General features: G+C 38.0%; 1 protein-coding gene across 1 annotated transcript; it reads right to left on the reverse strand.

The window, feature by feature from the left end:
* Nucleotides 1-117: 117 nt before the first annotated feature.
* SMC2 (structural maintenance of chromosomes 2) lies at nt 118-20,229 on the reverse strand. Its single transcript, XM_062512665.1, has 24 exons — nt 20,062-20,229; nt 19,008-19,157; nt 18,348-18,470; nt 17,406-17,444; nt 17,117-17,227; nt 16,890-16,934; nt 16,189-16,422; nt 15,398-15,547; nt 14,576-14,809; nt 13,584-13,743; nt 11,551-11,668; nt 10,742-10,880; nt 10,377-10,496; nt 9,855-10,059; nt 9,147-9,282; nt 8,031-8,155; nt 7,037-7,230; nt 6,597-6,740; nt 6,153-6,347; nt 5,371-5,571; nt 4,433-4,549; nt 2,967-3,127; nt 1,593-1,740; nt 118-730 (listed from the first exon to the last, which is right to left on the reverse strand). The coding sequence occupies exons 1-24, from the start codon at nt 20,227-20,229 to the stop codon at nt 587-589; spliced, it is 3,561 nt and encodes a 1,186-aa protein (XP_062368649.1). The 3' UTR covers nt 118-586.
* Between the last annotated feature and the right edge of the window lie 4,479 nt (nt 20,230-24,708).

Here is a 24,708-nt window from a genome sequence, read left to right on the forward strand (position 1 = left end):
GTTCAATTCTGAGAAGGTACTCTTCAGTGAAAAAACTTAAAGGAAAGCACACGCAACCAAGATTGTATAGTTACATTTAATAAAGACTGCTTAAAAATTGCAAAAGTAGCTTGGGAGTGAGTTGTTGATTGCTTTGCTCCTTAACAAACAATTACATACGAACAAAAATTGGTATGACACTTTTCTTTGGAATTTGACAACAGGCAAGGAAGACTTACTCCACTTTGCAGCAGGTCTTCTGAATGCTGTAGAACACTGGTAGTTGAATCAGCTTTTCCTCATCTAAAGGCTTTAAGTTTACCAAGCTACTGCTTATATACATTTATGTGCAAGTGTTACAGAGGAACGACAGGAATTAGTGCACAACATAAGGATTAGAATGGTCCAGCTTACTTAATAGAACAGGCTGTTAAAAGACTGTTTCCTGTGAATTTCAGTTCCTAATAAGAGGCAGATATGAACTACAAGCTACAACATTAAACCCCAAAATTTAAAGAATTTTAGAAGCAACAGGAAACACTTAACATGCAGGATAGGATTCCAGCTCTACAGATTGTGTTGCTTCCATCAGTGTTCTACATATTTTCTAAGATTTCTTGTGCGGAGACTCTTTTTTTCTGTTTTGATTTTGACTGTATCTTGCAATAGTTGATATACCATCCACAAATCTGGTCTTGTACAGGACATTTGCATTGTTGAACATGCCATCCTTCAAGGACACCACGATAAACTAAAACAAACCAGAAACACTTAAAATAAAGGTTGCTATCCAAACAATACTAGCAAAGGCTTCCAAAGAGAGGACTCCTTTTCCTTCATTTGGCTAATACCTCAATAATAATCTTAAAAAAATATTCCAGAACTAACCAAGGCCCAATAGAATGTGCTACACCTGTCAACATACACCTGCTTTTTCTGCAGCTAATGCCACCTGGCCTGGGCTACAGTCCACAATGCAAGATGCCTGTTCAGGGTGGAAGAAAACATTGAAAAAATTGTGCCACTAGCTGTGAAAGAATGTAGGACCCAGTCAAAACATACTACTCAAATTATTTTGCAATACTGGTAACAAATGTTACCCTGTTCACTCTCATAATATGTGATGGTCAAGTCCTTATATCAAACAGAGACAGGTACTGCCTTTTTTTCATGAACAGGTCACAGTGATAGAGATCCTTTCCAGTAGTGCCTGATTTACTTCATTAGGGTCAACATGAAATATCTTTAACCTGAAGTTAAAAATATGTAGGAAAAAAAATCCAGGATGTTGTCATGCCTGAAACTGAGCATATCACAGATGCTCCTCTCTATTGCTCTGTTTTAACCACTGCAGCAACAACATTCGTTTCACCACTGCCATGTCAGTCTAGCTTTCAGCTGAAACAATTCAGAACAAATGTCCCTAGAATAAAAAGAGATAAATAGCTCAGAGTCCTCAGTGGCAGACTGCATTTGGAAATAATGGATGACACTCTGAGCAACCTGGCCTGGGAGAAGGTGTCCCTGCCTGTGGCAGGGGATTGACCTAGATGATCTTTAAGGCCCCTTCCAACTCAAACCATTCTATTACCACAAAAATTTCAAGGTCATACCTGGGAGTGTCTGAAATGAGTTTGAAGCATCTGTCCAATATTCTGGGTATGAGAGAGATCAAGGGCTGCATCCACTTCATCCAAGATGTAAACTGGGGCAGGCCTGAAGAGGAGCATGGCTAATATCAAGGATAAGGCCACCAATGATCTAGTATGGAGACAAGAAAATTATGTTTTACTCTCATCTGAAAGGCCTTTGGCTTTTGAAAACAATTGTTGAAAGTCAATGAAGGTGGTAAAGAGTCTGGATCACAAGTCTGATGTGGAGCAGGTACTGCTGTTGTTTAGCATGGAGTGAAGGGGGCCCAGGAGGGACCGTATTGCTCTCTACAGCTGCCAGAAAGGAGAATATAGCCAGGTGGAGGTTATCCTCTTCTCCTAGGTAACAAGAGACAGGCCAAGAGGATATGGTCTCACGTTTAAATGGTCTAAACCAGGGTAGGTTTAGATTGGAAAAATTTCTTCACTGAAATGGTTATCAAGCATTGGAATAGGTTGCCCACAGAAGTGGTTGAATCAGCACTCAAGATGCTGGTAGATGCATGTAGATGTGGGGCTTAGCAACACAGTTTAATGGTGGACCTGGCAGTTACACTAATGGTTGGACTTGATAACTTAGTAATGGTTGGACTTAAGAGAGTTTTTCCAGCCTAAATGATTCTATGATTCTAAAATGCTCCCTTAAAGGCATATTACTGCTATGATTCTGAAGAGATGGAATGATAGCTTCCTCATTTCAAAATGTGAAGTCTTCTGTCAGAAACAGCAAATACTTTCTTATTGAAAGGTCACAGTTGGGTGATGATAGTTAAATTATGCTGTTGTGTGTTCTATTTCCAGTTCTGAATTTTGCAATGATGTTTTTCCATGTCTGGTTCTTCAAGTATTCTGTCCTTAGAAAGTTCTGTATCTCTGTCTCACCTCTTCCCAAATTCTTTTCATTTTGTTAAGATTTTTTTCCCTTAGAAGTTGCAAAGAAGCAAATAGCCTACACAGCAGTCATAGTCACCAGAGAAGAAAACTGTTGCCATGACACTACTTTTTATACCAAGGAAATACATGCACATATAGATTTTTGTGGTTACAATTCAAGGAGAGGAGCATGTAATTTAACATTACGTCAGTGCTACCTCGAGTTAAATGTGGGGGTTATTTTGCCACTTCTGTGTGACAGAAGTACAAACTTTTTTATTATCTTATATTAACTAAAGTCAGAATGTGTTAACAGTGCTTCGAGTATTGAGTCCATTTGGAAGGAGACAGAGTCCCTGACTTGACAAGGAAAAGATTAATATTTTGCTTCTCAGAACTTTAATTACTTAGGCATCTTAATTACATACACAATGACAACAGAAAACAAATTAATTCACCAACCTTTGTCCTCCACTAAGTTCTGTTAAGTTTTCCTTCCAGGTTTTTCCTAAAGCAACCCTGAACTCCATACCAACAAAAACATTGTGAGTTTTGGAGGCTGCTAGCATAGCTCTGGCTCCAGGTAGGAGTGTTGAGAAAATGGAACCAAAGTCTTCATTCACCTAGAAATCAGATCACAGAAAAGGTATGAACGTGCTTTCGATCAAGAGCACATAAGAGTGGAAAACTTAACAGCGAGCAGCACGACACTTGAGACATCTTTCCCAGTTCAACACGGTGACTTCCTGTGACACATACACAACAGTGAGAAAACACTAGCTTTTATTTTTTCTGTGCTGAAGAGAGAAGCAACACCAAAGGATATATCACACCTCATACTAAGCATTTTAGGAGGATCCAATGAAAAATGTATTGGAAGGCTTCTTGTGCTATCAGCCAGGGAAACACTTATGCCCTAACTCAGATTTATTAACTGGTAAATTGCAATTTCTTCCAATTAAAGGACTACTAAAACTATGAACACCATGTAAAAGATACATGCTGGCATCCTCCCCACTCTTTTTCTTCCCAGGTTTACTTAAGCTACTTAAGGACTTTACTGTCCAGGTATGGGATGGGATTCAACTTTGTAAATGCAGATTAAAATTTCCTAGGTTTAGGAATTTATCCAAAAACACACTTATTCCACCATGTATGATATTCTTGCATTACAGCTCACTACTTTCTACCAAACACTATTTTTACCGTGAGAAGGTACCATTTTGTCAGCGATATCCTAATTACAGGCAGGATAATTAATAATACTTCATCTATATGCAATTTAATCTTGCTTAAAGTAAATTTTCTCAAAGGCCAAAAAGCACAAGTTTTGCTGGTACAGCAGGAAAGAAAGATTTCCATGTAGAAAGGCATAATTTTATACTTCTGTTACAATTCATTATATGAAAGACCTGGTAAAAAGGCAGAGTGCCTAGGTAACCAAAACATAAGTCAAACATTACTCTGCCCCAAAATTATGTATCCTGACATTAGCAGAAGCAGTACCCCAGGTCCACAGCCTGCACTGTAGAGGGCAACATAGAACCAGAAAATTTTAACTCTGGTAAAATACTGGTTTAAGAAAAAAAGAAAAGAACCCCAAAAACCAAAAAAACCCCCCAAAAAAAAACAACAACAAAAATAAAACCGGATTATATTTCAATATGCCTTAGCCTTCATGAAATTTTGTGGGCACTAAAAGGGAAGGAGAAGGTAGTTTTGCAGGTTTAACTGGACCTTTACAATTCTCAGAGAATTCATCTCTTATTCTCAAAAGTAGGAATAAATAGGAAAAAATGAAGTGGTTATTTTTAAATATAAGTCAGGGATATTATTTCTAAAACCAGACTTTTTTCCCAAGGAAATATGTAATCCAAGATAAATCAGATCCTCTACTAAATCATGAAGATAAATTTCAAGTATCATACCTTTTTCCAAGCAATTTCTAGAGCTTGTTTTTTCTTCCGGTCAAGCTCTTCAATAACTGCAAGAATTTTCATCTTGTCATTCTCTACAATTCTTTTTTTCTTCATTAAGTCATTGTACTGGTGCAACGAGAAGAAAAGATTGATTTCAATGAACTTTGTGTTCAAATGCATTTTGTGCTAATCTTACAGCTTCACTGTATCATTGTGTAGCTGTGAAATAGTCATTAACCACTAGATTAAAATCCAATGCATTCATTTAGCTGCATGTGGGGTGTAAATTTTGGGATTATTTGCAAATTAAAGCATCATAATTTTCAACAATCAGCAAAGGGGAAAGACAACATTGCTCTGAAAGTTGCACTTCCAAGTTAATAAATGTTTCATTTGATTTTCCATAGAAGAAAGGATGTTTTTGGAGGCTGATAGGAGGAAAGAGTACTAGAAAAGTCAAAGGATAAAATCAGTGAGCACTTTTCAGACAAACCTGGAACAGCCTGAAGATAAAAATTAGTTCAATACAACCTTGCTACACCATCAAGTTTATCATGTTTGAAGATTAATACTGTTTTGGTCTGCAACTTTTAACACAGTATATAGTTCTCAGATACTCTAATGGATGCCACAAAGCTTCCTAATGCTTCAACTTAGGATGAACTGGGGTAGGAAGGATAAAATAGTATTTTTTGCCATCCAAAGTCAAGATAAGAGTAACTTGAAAACCTGGTGTGCCAATGAACAGTTCAAAGATGTAAATTAGTGTGAAAGAACCAACAAATGGTTTCCTGCTATCTCATAAAGGTTTAGTTTCATTTTTGGTGTATTGAGAAATAGAGCACATGAAAACATAACGCTACATTATATATATCTATAAATATTGTATATATACACCATATGACCAGCCTGCCCAATCTTTATAGATTAAAGCACAGAATGTTTACCCTTTCCTCTGCATCAGAAAGCATGTTCATAGCTCTCATGTTCACATTCCTTCCCACTTTCTCTTTATGCTCCTGCAATTTCTGTAGCTTCTGAATTGCTTCTTTAGGGCTGCTACTTTTGAAATCATAGGCTGAGTTTGGCTGGCCAAAGAGTGGCTTGTCTGAAGCTATCCACTTGTGTTCTTTCAGCATTTTGGCCACCTGTAAACAAAAAGATATGCTGAAGCTTTTTTCTCACCCTTCTCAAATGTGAACTAAAATTAAAACAAACAAACAAAAAACCACAAAAAACCAAACCAAAACAAAAAAGTCCCCATCTACATTCTGAAATTACTCTACCCCATTAGTTCTTCTACCCCAGTGTAGTACAGCTACATAGCTTACAATGCTTTGTGTGATTTCCTTCATTGTGGACAAACCAAGAATTTAAGGTACCTTTTATGTACATCTTATCTACTTACTTAAAGCACTTTCTCTATACCTGAACTATACCAATATCACTACATCATGGAATTACCTTTAATTAGTTACCTAATTTTTCCACACATTCAGAATGTTCTTACTGATCACTTTCTCACCATGATCTATCCTCTGTTACTCCATACACATAAGCTCTTTTATAATGTACAATTTCTACTCCCTCTTCCTGAGATAAAACTTTTCACATTGAGAGCTGCAAATATGACAGTACTTAAAGAAAAAAGGTCATGTCCTTTTCATGGGGCAAGGGAAATAACTATTCTTGGTCATAAGATCTAAAGAAAAGCACATTTTTAAAATACCTTGTCAGCAGCATCAGCAGCCTCTTGTTGACATTTGGTGATGCTGTGTTCTAATTCTTTAATTTTAAGCTGCAGTTCATTATTTTGTTCTCTGTATTTTACCATCTCTGCAGATTTTTCTTTAATTACATTATCATGTAATGCAATTACTTCCTTTTGCTTGGCAAGCTCCTTCTGTGCTCTCTCTACAGATTCCTGAAAAAGCAAATTAGCAGACATTTACTGGCCTCTTTTAAAGGTGGCATTAAAGCCTTACTAGAACTGACACAACAAGGAGAAAAAACTCATATATGAAAGTGAAGCAAAAAAACTAACTACCTAGGCTGATTGAATGTGGCAAGCAGGTCTGAAGAAAAAAAAATACACATTATAACGTGAGGTTCAGAGAATCACACAGAGTAATATCAAAATGGACACCAAAACACAGTATTTATTCACTTTTACCTGTGTCTTAGACACTTCAGCCACCATGGCCTCAATTTGATCCTTGTAGGATTTGATTGCTCCTTCTGCAGCTGTTATCTGCTGTTCATAGGAGGCCTGCTCTTGTTTCAGCTCTTCGAGTTCCAGAACTAAAGCTTTGACTTCCTAAAGAGATGTTTTCCAATTTATTAGTTATACTTATATGGAAAGGATTAACATTCGGTTTGATGTAGTAAATGCCGTAGAAGATTAACAGCATCCATTCTTAAGCAAGGGTGCAATCTCACAAAAGCAAAGAAAGAAAAACACAAAAAACATCAGTCTGTGACTATGTAAGCGACTACACAGTAATATACTAATTCTCAAAACTGAGAACATTAAAACCTCAGGAGAATCAAACTTTCTAATATTTGCAGCCACTTTTGACATTGAGAGAACTACCAACACAAGTGAAGTTTTACCTGTTGCTTGTCTTTTATTTTTTTGCTTGAAGTGTCTGCCTTTTTCTTAGCATTGTCCAGTTTCTGCTCTGCATTTTTTCGTTCTTTTAGAGACTCTGCTTCTGCGTTTTTAATTTTATTCTCTAATTCCTTGTAATTTTTTTCTGCTTTCTTTTTGCTCTCTTCAGTATTGCTTAACGTCTCTTCACAATGCGCTGAATCAAGAAGTAGAGTTCCAAGATTGAACACTGATCTTATTTTTAAATTTACATCCTAAACACATCTGAAAAAAATCTTTGCGTCCAACAGAAAAAAAAGTGGTTGAACACTCAACTAGTTGCTGATTAATCAATGATTAATCTAAGACATGTGCTGTTGCTACCAGCTATTGGGGACCAAACAGCCATTATGAAAATATAACCTTTTTTTGACAGAGGGTTGAGTATGTCAAATATCAGAATCAGGCATTAATTAATCAGTTGGCTAGCTAACAAGACATCACCTCATCCCTAGCATACTATGTCCAGATATGTATCACTTCTGTCCAATTTTTAGACGTTTCACTTGCTGCTGCATTTTGTGCATTTTTGTCTTTCCTTAGCTGTATGAAACACTATTTCTTTCCAATGCTTTCTTGTTAAACAAACTGTATTACTAACATTAAATATGTACAGAAACAGATGGCTTGAAAAAGGCAAAGATTACTCAAATATGGGATTAAATAATTTTTTTAACTTCCCTGCAAAGATGTATTTTCCTTTATTACAATGTCTACTAAAAACACTCAATATGAGTATAACCTTTACTATAAGAGAATGACCACCTCTAAGTGAATGACCTCTATGCAAGTACACTGTGATTCTGTGTTTGTTACATGTTCCAAAATATAAAGCTAGTATTTTTAAAGTGAGAAGTACTTCTTTCTTAAATAAAGGATCTGTTACTCAAACAGCCTGATATCCATCTCATTCTCATAATTAGTTTTCAGTTAAATGAGTAAGAACACATTTGTCACCAATGGTTTTCCTCAGGGCAAGAAGCTCTTCCTCTTGTTTGTGGTAAGCACTTTGCTGAAGCTTCTTATGCAACAGTTCTGCTTCCTCAGACTTCATCTCCCACTGCTGCTTCAGTTGCTGGTACCTTTAGAGACAGTAGTGACACACACTGCTATATGGAAGGACACCCAACATCTCACTTTCAAAGTGAAATAAGTACATGAATATCTGTATTCCATTTCTCATGTGAGATACAGTGATGACAGAAGGGCAAATAAACTTAAATTACTGAAAATCTGATATAATTGATTTAATAAGAATTGAGAGGTATGTAGACATGTAAGTTATTATATATGTAGCTACTGCTATTCAGCCTTAATCTGACATACTAAAACAAATTCAACTCATGGAGTTTGGCAACAATTCAGAGAACAACTTTCTCCCAGCTGGCAGCTAAGAGATGTTAGACTGAAGAATTCAAGAAAATATACCTAAAAGCAAAAGTTCTTTTCTCTTCTTGACTATATTTCTGGAAGTCTACTGCAGCTCAAAACAAATTGAAAAAATAAATCCAGCTGGTAGATAGTATGTTATGTAACACCATCTCCTTATGGCATTTTTGCAAAACTAACTAAATATATTTTCTATTCCATGATATATTAATACGATATTCAGTAACTGAGTAGCTGAAAATAAATATACTTAAAATTATTTCATTTAAATGCTTACAGCTGCATGTCTCGGATAGTCCTTTTAGCGTCTTTTTATTTTCTTGCAAGAAAAATAAGACTGATCACAAATTGGAATTCTGTACAGGTATTAAAAATATGTCTGTAACAGATCCATTCTTTGGTGGACTTCAAGAAAATTCAACCAATTTCAATTAGACATCAACGTGCACCCTGTTTCTTTCCCTGTATTGTCCAACACAAAGGACTTTTTGCATATTATTTAAAAACTGAATTTGCTTTTTGATTGCTGAAGTTACTAATTATATTGGGAGAAGAGGGTTGGAAGGGAATTATTTTCTGCCTATTACATTCTCAAAAGGCCTATGGGCTCCCAAACCAACTCATTATATTAAATTCACTCAGTCACATTAAGAGAAATAACACATTGTATAGTGCAAACCTTACTTTCCAGCAACTGTCTTCAAGCTTGCCAACTCATTCTCTACAGCTGCAAGTTCAGATTCCTTTTTCTTGAGTTCTACTTCAACAGCTTTCATTTCTTGAAGCTTAGACAATATTGGTGTAGCCTGTGAGGATGCACCTGTTAAATGAAAAAATTTAAAAAACAAGCTGATTGGAATTAGACCAGTGGATTCACCAGTGGTAACTGCAAATTCTATACATTAATAATGAGGCAGGATGATGATTTAATTTAGTTGAGAAACAGATAAGGCAGTTAGGCTAAAGTTAGAGTTCTCAGAGGAGAAAGACTACCTCCTCTGTTACAGAACATAGTTCTGCAGGCTTTGAATACTACACATGAGTGTCTTAAGCAAACAGTTAACTTTCCATAATTTATGAAATTATTGCAAATCAATGATTAATTACTTCAAAAAGGGCTTGAACTCCAAGTACTTTTGCTTCCAAGAGGATTATACAGTCTAATAAGATTTAAATATTTAAAATCTAAATTACTTTATGTGAAGTTTGTAATTTTTTTATTAAATTTATTAATGTTTCAGCTCAAGACAACTATAGCTCAAACAGATCATTCCCAGTATGCGTCTAATTAAAAAGATTACTGTTAATTTTTATAAAAAATATGCAAGAGCTGTAAACATATCAACAGACACACAATATTATTAGTATTATATGAATAGAACCAGCAATTGCCTCCATGCAGAGTTCCTTGGGGATCAAACACATCTCCATCAAGAGTAACACTTCTTGTCATTATTCTTTTGTCGAAAGTCACTTTCTTAGCATTATCCATGTTATTGCAGACCAGTGTTGTTCCAAAGACATATTCCATTGCTTTCTGCAGTTCAGATTCATATACGATTAGAGAAAGGGCTAAATGCAAATTAGCATGTCCAGCCTAGAAATAAAATTAAAGGCAATTAGTATGCCTTAAGTTATAAGAAGTTTCAAATTTGACTTGTCTTTTGTTGACAATGACTCCTCCAAAAGTGCCATTACATTTTAAAACTATTTCAGTTACAAGTGGAAAAATTAATACCCATTTAAACCTCACAAAATTGAAAGGATACAAAGGAAAACAAAATTAATATATCCTCAAACCCTGCAGAAATTTGTGTTACAATAACCATTAAGAATCACAAGTTTTTAGTACAGAAATAAAATGAAATTAAAATGGGAAGCAATATAGTGTAAAGAGTGTATTTATTTACATACCAAGCTTTGGGCCAACTTGACTGTGTCTTCTTGAACACACCTGGCTGAAATTTTGTTTAATGGAATGATGGTGTATCGATGCTTTAGTTCACCCTTTTCTAAGAGTTTTTTGCCAGTAACCTCAAATGAAAAATAGTTACAAAGCATACCTGAGTACACAAGTGATTTTGTAATGTGAGAAGAAGGAATTGGAAGAAGAACACATTGTTGCCACCAACTATGTAGACTTTCTTGACCCAATTATAATGGGTCTATGGGTCCAAACCCCTCTCAAGCATTCAGTAGGCAGGCACGTGCTTGCCAACCCCAAATCATATGACCACATCTCAAAATTCAGAGTTGCTAAACTAACACAATAAACTTACTTCTGTGTCCACAATAATGTTATAGAGTTTCCCTCCGGCCACCGCTTCCAGGGCTTTGGCATTGGATAGATTTTTCACAGTGAAAAGAGACACAACAGGGCCTTTCACATGGTTTAGATCCCAATTTTTCTCTGGATGTCTTAAAATAAATATAAATTAGGAGTATGAATCATGTTTGTCTTTCTCTCACACATCTTTAAAAATTTATATTTAAAATCCATTATGCTTATTGTTCCCTATTTTCTAAACTCTAAATTCTATCAGGAAAAAGAACCCCACACAAAAAAATTGTTAAATAAATACTTCACAGGAAGAGATTTGACAATAAAGAGTCAGTTACATAGTCATTAAAAGAATGTAATACCTGACGTATTTAGACATTCTTTCAATTGATTGTTCCAATGGATTCTATTATTAACACAGCTAGAGGAGTATGTTCAGTCTATTACACAAAAAATTAAACTTGGGGACTGGAGTTGACCTCCAAAGAACAAGTCCACTTGTGTACAGGCAGGGAACAATGACTACATTTTCCCAGTTTAGACTTTTGAATTCTATGGCTTTAGCTACTGAAGTTATGACTTGAAAATGCCATTAGACCAAAATTTTAAATTCTAGTGACTTTGATAAGATTATAACATTTCCTGATTTTGCCCTTCACCTCCCCCTTCACTTTGCAGCATGAGTAAGACAGTCATTATTCGCTGGCATTAAAAGAAAAGCAAGAGCTAAGACATTGGTACAATTATCTGGTAAAAGGCCCCCAAAAGCCCTTTCAAGTGTCTTTCAGGATTACACTGAGATCTTACTTGTATGTAAATTGTAGATGAGGAAATTTTGCCATTAAATTTTCACTCAGTTCTCTTAGCCGGCTGATATCAGAAACCAATGCCTTCCTTTTTGCTAGGAGGGCTTCTCCTTTCTCTTCTTCAGAGTTGAACATAAGCAGTACACATATGTTCAGAGCAGAGAAATCGATTAGCTTCAAAATTGGTATCCTACACTGTTTAGCTACTTATATGTAGACAAGACTTTCTAAAATTATTTGTAAATTTTCAGACAAAAAAGAATAATACCATCATGACGCCTAACATGCAAAGAAAAAATTTAAAGTGTAATGTTCTTCTCTAAAGGTTAATCTGGAACATCAGCTAACAGTTTTGAGTAGTGTCTGAAACAAATGTTACCCGGCATAAGAAATAAACTCCAAGAAGTGTTTTAGGTAGAGAAAACCAGAAAGCAATAATGGTGTTGATCCCTTTTTACATCTAAATTTTAGCTGGAATTTAATTGTGCCATCAAACTTCAAAATACTTGGCTTAAAGTTGATAAAATCAAATTTTAAGGTGCTTTCTGTGGAAATTAATGAGTTTGCAGAGCTTAGATCAGAGAAATTTCTTTATGCATGAAAGCAGTGTACTTGATTTTTCATTTCCCTCCTGCATTTGGGCTGGGTGAGATGGAGTTAACAACCCCCCACAGCAGCCCTCAGTGGTGCTCTTTGTGTTTCTACTGAAAAGACATAGATGTAACACAGTTTTGGCTACTGCTAAGCATGCTGGCACTGCACTAAGGCTGTCCCAGCAGTCCCCCTTCCAAAAGCCAGTAGGCTGTGTGTGGGCAACAGGCCAGGAGGGGACACAGACAGGATATGGGGAACAAGGGACATTATGAAGTAGTGCTATTATGAAGTAGTGCTCATCAGTAAAAGTTAAGATAAAAGATGAGGGAAGGGAGCATCCATTTATTAAACCCCTTGTCTTCCAAAACAGCATATAGTGAGGTCCTACTTCACAGGAAGTGGCTGAACATTGCCTCCCAATTCCTGATGCAAAGTAAGCAGTGCATAAATTCTTTTGTTTTCCATTGTTTCTGCATCCTCCAGCTGGCTCCAAGACAGAGCCGCCACTGCCCAAGGCCATCACTAATAGTGGTGAAGCCTTTGGGATAACATATTCTAGAAGAGGGAAAAAAAAGGCCAAACCTATCTTCAGTGGCTAGAAAGAGGAGCAACAATATGTGAGAGGAACAGCCCTGTAGATACCAAGGTCACTGAAGTTTCAGGGAAGTGGTGCTCCAAGCACTGGAATTGAGATTTTTCCTGCAGCCTGTGGTGCAATCTATGCTGAAGTAGCTGTGCTCTGCAACATGGACCATGGAGGTCCCTGGTGTAGCACATATCCACCTGCATCCTGTGGAAACCAACACTGGAGCAGGGTCCTGTCAGACCCTGCAGACCCATGGACAGATGAGCCCATGCTGAAGCAGGTTTGCTGGCAGGATGTGTGGCCCCCCCAAGGGGGATCCACACTGGAGTAGCCTGCTCCTGAGGGACTGCAGCCCACAAGAGGGACCCATGCTGGAGCAGTTTGTGAAGAACTGCAGACCTTAAGAAAGATTCACACTGGAGAAGTTCAGGGAGGACTGCCTCTCTTGGGAAGAGCTGCATAGCAGAACAGAGGAAGGGTGTGAGTCCTGCCCCTAAGGAAGGAGTGGCAGAGACAACATGTAAGGAACTGACTGCAGCACCCATTCCCTATCCCCCTGCACCACTCACAGAGAGGAGGTACAGAAAATCAGAAACTAAACAGAGCCTAGAAAATTAAGTTAAATTGATTTTCCAAAGTCAAGTCTATTTTGCCCATGACAGCAATTACCAAGTGAACTCTCCCTGTCCTTATCTCAACCCATGAGCTTTTGTGGTTTATCGTCCCCTCTGTCCAGTTAAAGAGTGTGATAGGACAGCTTTGGTGAACACCTGGCATCAAGTCTAGATCAACTCATGACTTGTATACTCCTTTGCAGATTGCCCCAAAATTATGCATTACAACTCTGTACAGACCTGAATAGTTCAGCTCCTTGATTTGTTTCTCTAGGGTTCTTTTCTTTTGTTCAACGGCTTCAAATGCTTTTTGGTCTTTCTTGTAGCCTTCATCCATTTTTTTGACTTCTGCTTCTTTTGCCTTTAATTCTTTTTGTGCATAACTCAATTTCATTCGAGCCTATAAGGAGTAAGCAAATGTGGAACTGGATCTTCAAAGACAATCTTGCAGGTGCAAATTAAGAACACTTGCACTATTCAAGCTGTCCATGTAATTTGTAAAATTTTCCACTGGTTGCAGACATGACAAAAACCAGCCTTAGTTTTTAAAAATAATGGCACAGGTTATTTGGGAACAAAACCACAGATCTTGTATTTAACTATGGTAATATATTAGAACATGAATAGAGTAAGAAGAGACAAAGTAAAATAAGGTGGGATGCAGCTGTCCTTGTTACTCTACCAGGAAGAATTTCTCCTTAAGTGAGACAAGGGAAGTGAACTTTGGAAATTTAAACTCCACTATCACAAGTACCCCAACAGAGGTTTTCTATCTTAAGACAAAACAAGCATTGTCTCTTTCAGTCATGTGATAAGCATACAATTTAACTAAGGAAGAAATAGTTTCTTCTAAACTCTCCATTTCACAAGCACAGGCATCTTTATTTTCATTCCATCAAAAATTTAAGAAATCTCTTTGATTGCATATCATGCTCAACAGTCCTAATTTTTTCCTATTCAATACTACTGATCATTTGAGTACAGTGAATCCTACTTTACATCTCAAATGTCTGTTTCCTCGCAGCAATCCTGCAGCATTTTCCCGTGCAAGGATATTTTGTTCATATTTGATCAAAAAGTTAGTTTAATGCATATGCCACAATGTAAAATAACTTGCATAGATATTCTGCACCTCTTTTCATTGATGTTTCAAGAATGTGCCAATTGGTTTTCAGACAATTTTCAAAAGCATGAAGGCAAGTCTGAGAAAGGCAGAGGTCTTTCTTTCTTACCTGTTTAGCCTCTGTTTCTGCTTTGCTAATTTCATTTTTGCAGATCATCATCTGTCCTGAAAGAGTAGCTTCTTCACCATCCTTATTGCTGGACAGGCCAGCAGACACAGCATTAAAGTGCTGTTGTGCTGCAGCTAAAGCATGTGCATCTTTTTCACTTTCTTCCAGTAAAACATTTAGTTCTTTCTCTAGATTCTTTACTTCTTTCTCCTTTGACACTAATGCTTTCGAATCCTTCAGCAAAAGAAAGAAAAAGAATTTTTAAAAAGCTAAGAGAGAACCTGAGTATTACCTTGAAATTCATGATGTTTAGGTGAGAACCAACAAGTTCGGTTCATCTTGCAATATATCTTTGCATATTTTCAAATGTGTTACTTGCCCCCGTGAGTGTACTGAGTATCTACAGAGAGATGAAATACTGGAAGTGGTAACAACTGCCCAAGAACTAGGAGAATTGTCTTGTTCTTCCCAGTATCTAAAAAATTATGCAAGGCAGAGATTTCTCATTTAATTTTAAGAGCAACATGTGTCCAGAGAGCATAACTCTTTGAAGCTACAGGGACCTCTGCTGAACTTAATAGAAAATGTGGAACCATAAGGAGTTGTCCTTTATTTGCATTTGCATCATGTCTTTTTCTAAAGGGAATCTACTACCTATGCTGTGCAATAATTAAACTATGCCCTTAACATTTGTCTCTGCTTTCCTGATGTAATTCTTGCCAATCACAGGATTCTTCATACCATAACAGGAAAGAAAAACCAGCTGTTTCCAGAAGCTGAATTAATTTAGTATTTAAAGAAAACTATATAAAAATATCTTACCTTCTGCATACGTGTTACCAATTCATTGTACTTAACCTCTTCAGATTTTAAGTTTTGCTTCTTGAGATCAAGAGCACTTAGTGCTTTTGTATTAACTCTTTGATTTTCTGAAAGAGCAGCTTCCAGTGCCTGGAGTCTACCACCAACTTCCTACAATCAGTAATAAAGGAAATTTAATTTAGCCTCTGAAACCAATGCAGTATTTGTAATATTTTGTCTGCTCTTCAGAGCTTTATGTAGAAGGAAATCTGACCAAGCAGGGAGCAGTCTCCAACACAAACAGGTCAGACCATCTCTTACCTCTGAAATCCAACCTAACTTGAAAGTACTATTGAAGACCCACATCACTCCATAAGATGGGACACTGTCCCTGTACAGAAGGTGGATTTAGACAAAATGGGCCATCCTGTATCTTGTCAAATTTACTACCCCCAAAATTGAAGTCAATACTCATTATTGTCAAACAAAACTTTGCTTACTTTTCATTTGAGACATCAACAAAAACAGAGAAAAAAGTCTCTGGTGAAACTTACCTTTGAATGCACAGAGTGAAAACATGAGGGCAAACAGTTTTTATGCTTCAGTTATTTTTCATTTGCATTTCAGACCAAAAAAAAACCAAAAACCTTTAAATGGATGTCTTCTAAGTAAAACCAACAATGAACTACCAATGAACAATGCATAATCTAAGCAACACACCAGAAGATAAAAATCCAAGGGTATATTACCTACAAAAATTCCAGTGTCTTAAAATTCTTCATATTCAGATGAGCACAACTGTTTTCATTTACCTTATCCTTTTTCTTTTCCATCTCTGCAATGTCTTCATTAAGTTGTTTTACCTTCTCTTGAATTTCAGTCCTTGATTCCAGAAACTTCTTTACATTAGATTGCATTTTGTTTAGCATAACAGTGGAGGATACCTTTGTTTCTTCAGCCAGAACAAACTGATAAGCTATACAAAAGCGGCTTAAATGTTCTGTCTCTCGCACTAATTTTTGGTATTCTAGATAGGATGCTCGTTCCTATCAGAAAAAAAAAAAAGGCTCTAAAATTTGATGGATAAACAATGTTACATAAGACTGCTATAGAAATCTTTTAAGCACTCTAAACATCAGTATTTATAAGAGGAAGGATTTTTCATGCTATTCTCAGCTAAAACAATATTAATATAATTGCACACCAGAAATATCTCTTGACTTAGTTTTTCAAGAACTAAGACACTTTTAAATCTACTTTTATCTAGCTCTCTTGTTTTCTTCCTTCTCTTTACATCTCTCTGTAGGATTTTCTGTAAGTAGAAAATGGCATTCTCTGTTGGAAATATGGACATTTTAACTTGGAAATATAGCAACATTCTCTCTCTTACAAGACTCTACAGAGCCTGAAAACACACCATTGTTTTAGCCAAAACATAATGGTTCAGGGTAGTTCAAAGCATTTTTTCAGTACCTGAAGGACCTACCTTACCACCCTTCTAATTTTTCCATACCTCTTTCAGTTTATGTAAAGTTGGACTGATCTCCTCATTTAAGACCTGGAACACATAACAGAAGACTTATATTCTGACTTCACTGTACTCTGAACTTTAAACATGTCTAGGCATGGATACATATTTCCAGGTGCAGAAATTAAATACAAGTCAAAGTCAACATTAAACTAGTTGTTCAGTTATCTTTAACAAACATGAATGAAAGTATACTTTACAACATGTAGTACCGTTTGAATGCTTTGCAGTTTGGATTCCTTCTTCTCTATGGTTTTCTGGACAGCTATTTTCTTGCACTCATACATCCTAGTACCAGCTGCTTCTTCAATCATGGCTAAAATCTAAAATAAAGCAATGGAAAAAACGTTGATGTTTCTTCTGACATTAGATTGGTTCAATTAAACTGAACACCTCATCTCCCTCCAACCTTTCTGTTGTCCCCCTCCCAACATACAGATTCTTATCATTCAAATTAGTTCAGTGAAACTGCAGACAAAAAAACTCCCACAACTTTCCTACCTCTGGTGGCTTCATATTTAGAACTTTGGTAATTTGTCCCTGGTGACAGAAAGATAAAACAAGAACAGTGGTTGTGTACCATGCAGTAGTAAAAAGAACAACAAAAACTAAAACCTCAAACCCCCACTCACTTTTATACATTTTAAGTTCAAGCACTTTTAAATTTTTTTTGCTGCAACAATAATCTAGTTTACTCAATTGTTTTGCTCTTCAAAGTTCAAATAAGTCACTCTGTCAGGTAATATACTTGAAATGGCCCTTACATCATATCTTAGGTTCATCCTCCACAGTCCTGATTACATCTTAATGGAGTAATGCAAGTATTTTTCCTAGAGTCTTACTGTTGCTAATGTTGAATAAGCTCCTAATCATAAACCACCTTTTTTGGCGACACAGCTCACATATAACAGGGAAAGGAAGTATGTACAAAATTGTCCCCACGTTTACCAACCGCTTGGGATACTTACATTTGAAACAATAAATCCGGCTTTACTGTATTATTCCCTGCAAATATTTCAGTGATTTGCCTAATCTCTTACAGTCTTCTCAATTTGTCAGCTTTCTTTTGATAATTGTAACTTAAGAAGGTATGCATCTCAACTACATTCAAGATACTGTCTAACAAAGCACAAATAATAGGGAATAAAATCTGCCATTTTAGAATATTTATACAAGCAATCTGTTAAGGGGAAAAAATAGAAAATAAAATGGGGACATCAGAAGTTTGCTAATATGAGGGCCACATGTGAGATCTTTTGTTACAAGATGTGCTTTTGGATCAAACTATGCTGTACTGGAAAACTTAACTACTTAATAGACTTCATTTTTACTTCATAAGATGTCACTCTAGTTAGGAAATTCAGTGTTTTCCCACTATCTCCCCTGTCTTAAACTTACTGCAAGTCCTATTCTTTCTGGATTTTATAAAGATGCACACAATACCTGCATAATGAGGAAGTGAGGATTATTGACATTGAGTCCAACGGAACAGAAGAGATCCTGCACACGACTGTTGGCAGCATTCACACCATTAATAAGATACTTACTTCTACCTCCAACAACAACCTAGAGAACAAAGACAAAACTGCTTGGTGTTGTGAGAATATAAACTGCAATGAAGAATAAAAAATCTGAGTGGATCACACGTGTTACATCTTTGCATACACATACACGTGCATACTGTCCAGAACAGCAAGCCAGAACTTGTTTGATATTAAAAATATTTAACTAAAATATAAGAAAGATTAGTCACCGAGAACAATACTGTCAAAAAACTGTGAAAACCTCTACTTTAGAAACTAAACAATCAAAAAATAATCAAAAACCAAAACCCCAACATCTTCATAAAAAAAAAAAGGTTCCTTTGTTCTTGGAGACCAAATTTAACACACAGTTCAGATATTAAGAGGAAAGATATGAAAACAGAAAAAGCCGTAAGATAGAAAATTTAAACTTGCTTTATGAACATTTCTAGATAGTAAACTGGATCTACTACAGTTTGTGTAATTAACTGCACTGGAGAAACAACATAGAAGCCTTGCCTCTTCTGCCCAAACATGGTAAATATATATATAGGTTATGAAAAATTAAGGTATTACTCACCTGCCTAGTTACAATAATCTCATCATTAGCTTCAAATCCCAGTGGACTTTGACTCTTGTCTTTATTATCAAAGTTAATAGACACGGTTGCCTTTGTAATTCCAGCTTGCCCACTCTTATAAACTAGATCTTGCAAGTTGGAAGCTCGCACCTAAGTTCAGAAAACAGACAAAAGCTTTTTTTGAAAGTAATTAACTTCACATTTTTATTGTACTACTGTAGGTTTTGGAGAAATTAATGAAAAAAATTAAGATCTATCTGCATAATTATGAGTTCATGTGAAGAGACACATGGGAGCTCTAAGGTGCTATCATCATAAAACCACAACCAGTGTGTGCCAGCCTAGTTTTACTTATCCAGCTAACTTTCTGCATGAGGCCCCTGACAAACACTGAATACATCTGTAAAAAAAGCCAGCTGACAGTATATTTATTTAACAAGAATTTATTTTTCACAATACAGTTCACAGTGAAATGATTCAGAAAGTGTTCCTTAGAAGTCTGCTGGCCTCCAAGCTGGGAGAAGATAGGGATGGGAAAGAATGGAAATTTAAAAATCACCTTCAGACACAGATTAAAATTGATGTCAGAGCACACAGTTTTTTATGTCATAAAGCAGATATATTATCTCTTAAATAGCAGGCATTGCATGAAAATCACTTCTAATTTTTTTTGATAAACCAGGTAGCCAGATTTTAAGAAACAATCCAGAACTGAAAACATTTCTTCCAAGTGAGTAAATTAGTACCTTTAGACACAGAAGACCTTTGACTTGAAGTTGTTAGCTTTTAAGTGCTTATTTTTAGTCTACTTAACTAAGTACTTACTTTAGTCTACTGTTTTTTATACCTTGTGTAACCGTTGTATGTGTATGAAGTTGTAACTCGACCTTAATGCAACAACGAGCAACAATAACAGAGACCCAGATTTATGTAATGAAAAAGCCAAATAATGAAACCATTTCTTTCAAAGAAGCACCACTTCAGGTCTTCTGTAAGAGATTACTCACTGGAGTAACATGAAAGTTGCTGACAAAAGAAAGACCCGTCTCTTTACCTGTGAGAGATTGCTGATTCCCAGGACGAAACAGATGGAGTCCAAGATATTTGATTTGCCGCTACCATTCAAGCCAGTAATGGCGTTAAATAACGGGTCAAAGTCATGAATTTCCGTTCTCTGAGCATAAGATTTAAAACCTTCAAGAACAATGGACTTGATGTACATCTTCTCGATGTTCCTGAGGGACCAGGTAAAACGTTCCTCTGAGAAACAGTAAGAAAGGTATCTGGACTATAATGATATACATTTCAGAATAAAGAAAAAAAAAAAAAAGGAAAAACAAGCAAATGAATCATACTGCCAAACAACTTAGACCTGCGAGAAAATCGAAAGAACGCGTGCCTTTTACAACAAAAACGTAATGTGCTTATAAACGAAAAAAGCTAAGCAGACGACAGATCAAGGCAGTATCTCAAAAACATAAACCCAGTAGTTCAGCATTTCTAAGAGACTTCCTTTACAAAAAGTTTATCACGACATTCGGGTATAGATTGGCCGCAAAACCATGGTTTGTCGCAAAGCTGGCCGCCAGCGAAGGGGAAGGGAAAGCCCGGATGTTTCGGAACACAGCAGAGCATCCCTCTCGTGCTTGCAGAATTGCTGTACCTACTCAGCCGCACCGCCCGCGAGGGATAAATCCCAGGGAAGCGGCAACCTCGGCTCTGAGGCGCCGCCAACAAGGAGCCATCACCGGCCCTGCCCCCGCGGCCTCGCCAGCGATCCCGCTCCAGCGAGCCCTCCCTGCCGGTTCTGATGCCAAACTGGCCGCGAGCAGCCCCCCTTCCCTCCCCGGTCCCGCTGCCTCACTCGCTCACCCCTCTCCAGAGCCGATCCCCGGTTCCGCTGCTTCACTCGCTCACCTCCGTCCGCAGCCGCTCTCCGACTCCCGCCAGGATCAAATTTTGGCGCCGAACGTGGCAGCCGTTAGGGGAGGTGCCTGATGGCGGCCGCCCCCGCCGGCAGCAGAGGGGCGGTGCAGGGCCGCGCCTGGCTCCTCCCGTGGGGAGAGGAGCGGACGCTGCTGGGACGCGGTCGGAAGGGGACGGTACGCAGTCCCGGGCAGGCGGGCATCGCGGGCATTGCGAGGAAAGGGCTCCTCCTGCTCTGACGGAGGCGGGAGCAGGAGGGAAGTGGCGGGTGCCGGCCCGTGAGGGAGGGCGGCCGGGGGCCTGCGGTCCGCGGGGAGGGTGGGGGTGGGCGGGAAGGTGCTTGGGCGTTCGTGGGGAGTTCTGTAGCGGGGCCGAAGAACATGAGCGTTAACTCCAGGCTGTGGCGGGAAGTGTCTTTGTACCTCCCTGGAATTATATTTAAATTAAGGAAGTGCTGTTCTATACTTTCTACAAGCATAACCACTATGCCACCCCCACCGCAATCTACCCCCTTTTCCCTTAAAAAAAAAAAAAAAAAAAAAAACCAAAAAAAAAAAAAACACCCACAAACCAGAAAACCAAGCGCCCCCCATGCCTGTTCAAATCTATTGCTGTAATTTACATAGACATTCTTCCAGTCAAACAGAATTAGGAGAACTTGCTCAAAATGCGTGAGTACGTGTTACTGGAAGAACAGTAGCTGTCTATTTATTGCTGCAGTGCACTGCACTGGTCAAAGCAGGAAAGCAAAGTCGACTGGATGCATTTATTCTTTCCTGAGCCCACTTTTGTTGTGCTGTGCTGTATAAATAGACCGGGACTTTGCAGGCAGGCTCCAGTCTTGCTGGACAGTGTTACTGCTGAGGTCTGCTGTAAAATTTGGTGTCCTGGACTACTGCGTTTGGTGTTATTTCAGTAATTTGAAATAATCCAGACTGCAGGTCTACATTACATCTGGGAAACAACACAATGTGTTTGCTTGCTTCGGGAATTACATTGTATGCAGCTGTTTAAGGGATTAGTGTGACAGCCCTACTGCTGGAAGTACTGCAGCCAAAAGCACTTGATGGTGGTCCCTTATCTGCTGTTCACTTGCTTATATCTGGAAACTAAACTGGGAAAAGTTGTTTTGCAGTATGGACAATAATCAGATTGATACTGTATAACTATACAAGCCTGCTCTTTATGTGGCAAACTGAAAATGTTCCCAAATTATCTTTGAATCTGCCTTCTGTGGCAAACATGCTAGAGTGTCTCTTGCCTGCAAGAGGGTTCCTGGTTTGTTCCTGTTAGAGGTGGCTGCTTGAACTACATTGAAGGTGGCACTTGGTTGTTCTTCAAATGGCCAAAGTCATTCCAAATGTGTGGTTGGTGGAGCTGGCAGCTGGGGAGCTAGTACTGTACCTGCTCCAGGTGTTCCTTTTCCATCCAGACTAACCACACCCTGAAATAAGGAAATGGAAATAAAGCAGAAGCAATCCTGCTAAGAGGCTTTGTCCTATAAAGATAGACAGATATGTTCCCTGTTTACATATGATATGGGGAAGAAAATAAGTATTAAGAAATAAGTTTTTAAGTAGATTTGTAATAGCTTTGATATCATAAGCCTTAAATTTGAGTGCTTCATTTTAAAAAATAAGAAGTCCAGTTGTAGCTACTTAACACACACTTAGCACATTGGAACGAATGTAACACATGGCTTGAGGAAAGAAAATATATTTTTAGCAGATAGCTATCCAGGAGAGGATTTTTCTTTGTTAAAATAACTTTATAGTGAGCTTCAGGGAAGCAAACTTCCAGCTGTTCAAGGAGCTAGTCAGTAGAACCCTGTGGAAAACTGCTCTTTTGGACAAAGGGTGGAACAGAGCTAATGTATTTTTAAGGACACCTTCCACAGAGCACGAGAGCTAGTGATCCCCAGTCACAAGAAATTGAGTAAAGAAGGCAAGAAATCAGCATGGGTGAGTAGGTGAAACTAAAAGGCAAGAAGGAAATGCAGCGGCAGTGGAAGGAGGGACAGGTATCTTCAGAAGAGTACAGGGAGCAGGGATGTGTGTAGGGATGGACTGAGGAAGGCCAGGGGTCATCTGGAGCTGAACTTGCCAAGGAGTGCGAAGAATAACAAGAAGGGTTTCTACAGGTGTGTTACTCAGACTGGAGAGGTGAAGGAAAGCGTAGATACACACACCACCGTGGGAAATGCAAGCATGGCAAACGGTATCAATGTGCAAGAAGGCTGAGGTACTCATTCCGTCTTCTATGACAAACCACCTCTCTTTCCACATGCTTCGAGTGGGTGGACAGCAGGGTAGCAAAATGTTTCCCACTATAAGTGAAGGTCTAGTGGCAGAATTGCGTCTGTGAAAAATGCCATCCTTGAAGTCCTAGTGTTATGACACAGGAGCTGTCCTCAGTGACATGTGGCACCTGACAGATTTGCCTCTTGCCACTTATCAGCGCTGGTCATGGATGTGAGCTCTGACTGAGGGAATTTCCTATGTTCTATAAATGTGAGTGTTCATCTAGCCCTACCTCGGAGACAAATTGCTGAGTTAAACCTGTCCCTAAATTGGAGGATTGTCCACTGCAGGACAAAGTCCAGTTGGCAGCCCATTACTAGTCATAATTTTTGATATCCTTATGAAGGACCTAGACAGTCATGATCTGGAAAAGCAGAATCTTTCCCCACTACCCTGAGCTTGTATCCAGATACATCCAGAGTTCTCAATTCCCTAGTAGAAGGAAAACCAAGAGAGAAACGGCTTTGTTCAGTATCCAGAAACAAAAGCTATTGTTTCTGCTGCCTTCTTTAGCTGCTTAGCATGACAGTGTTAAGAGAATGGAACCCAGCTCATCTGAGGGGAATGCATAGTAAGAGATGATAAATGTTGTTTGCTAAACACTGTTTTCCAATAAACATGTAGAGAGTCCTGAGATTTCCTCCTGCCAAATTATGTCAAGGTTAGGTATTAGAACAGGTTGCCTGAAGAGATTGTGAAATCTTTATCTTTTAAAAGTAATACAACTTCATATGTCTGTGTGCAATCTGATGTATGCTTCCACTCTTAAAATTTGTTTCCTTGGACTCTTGTTGACATCCCTCTTCTTTTTTGCCTCATCTCCCTTTAATTTCTCGTTTGTCTGTCTCCTTAATCTTACAAGATAACAGGTAACTGATATCAGATTTTACATTCTAAGTGAGCTGGAGCAGCGAGTTTCCGTCTTGAGGGAGAAGTTGGTTGTGCATATTGCAAGGAGGAAATTGTTCAACGATTAAACTACCCTTGTTATACTACAGAAATCCAGCAGGGGACTTCAGAGAGTTCGCTGGTGCTTGAAAGCACCAGCTTGAAACTTTGTCACTTCCCTTACAAGTTCATTTAGTACACTATGCTGCAAGAGATGTGTGTACTGCAAGGGGGTGTTTAACCTTTGTGGAAATCTATGCTTTTAAAAACTCAAAGTTTTCTTTGGCAGCTGTAAAATCAAGCAGATTAAACATTTCTCTCTGTGGGGCAGTAACAGGCCTGTTGCTGCAAATCAAAGAAGTGAAACTGGGGTTTCGGATGTCTCTACAGCTCTGATGAAATTTTGCATTTATTGATGTTACAACATATGTTTGTCCTGTATCAACATTTAAGTAAGGAAAAAGTAAAAAAAGTTCCTGAAAGAAGTTTAGGGTGCTGTGCAGTGACTGAGAAAGTACAGCTGACCCTTTAAGGAGCTTCAGCTTTTTTTGTCAGCTCACATTTGTGCCCCACAGAACCATAGAACT

The sequence above is a fragment of the Cinclus cinclus genome, chromosome Z (assembly GCF_963662255.1).
Source record: "Cinclus cinclus chromosome Z, bCinCin1.1, whole genome shotgun sequence".
NCBI classification, from domain to species: domain Eukaryota; kingdom Metazoa; phylum Chordata; class Aves; order Passeriformes; family Cinclidae; genus Cinclus; species Cinclus cinclus.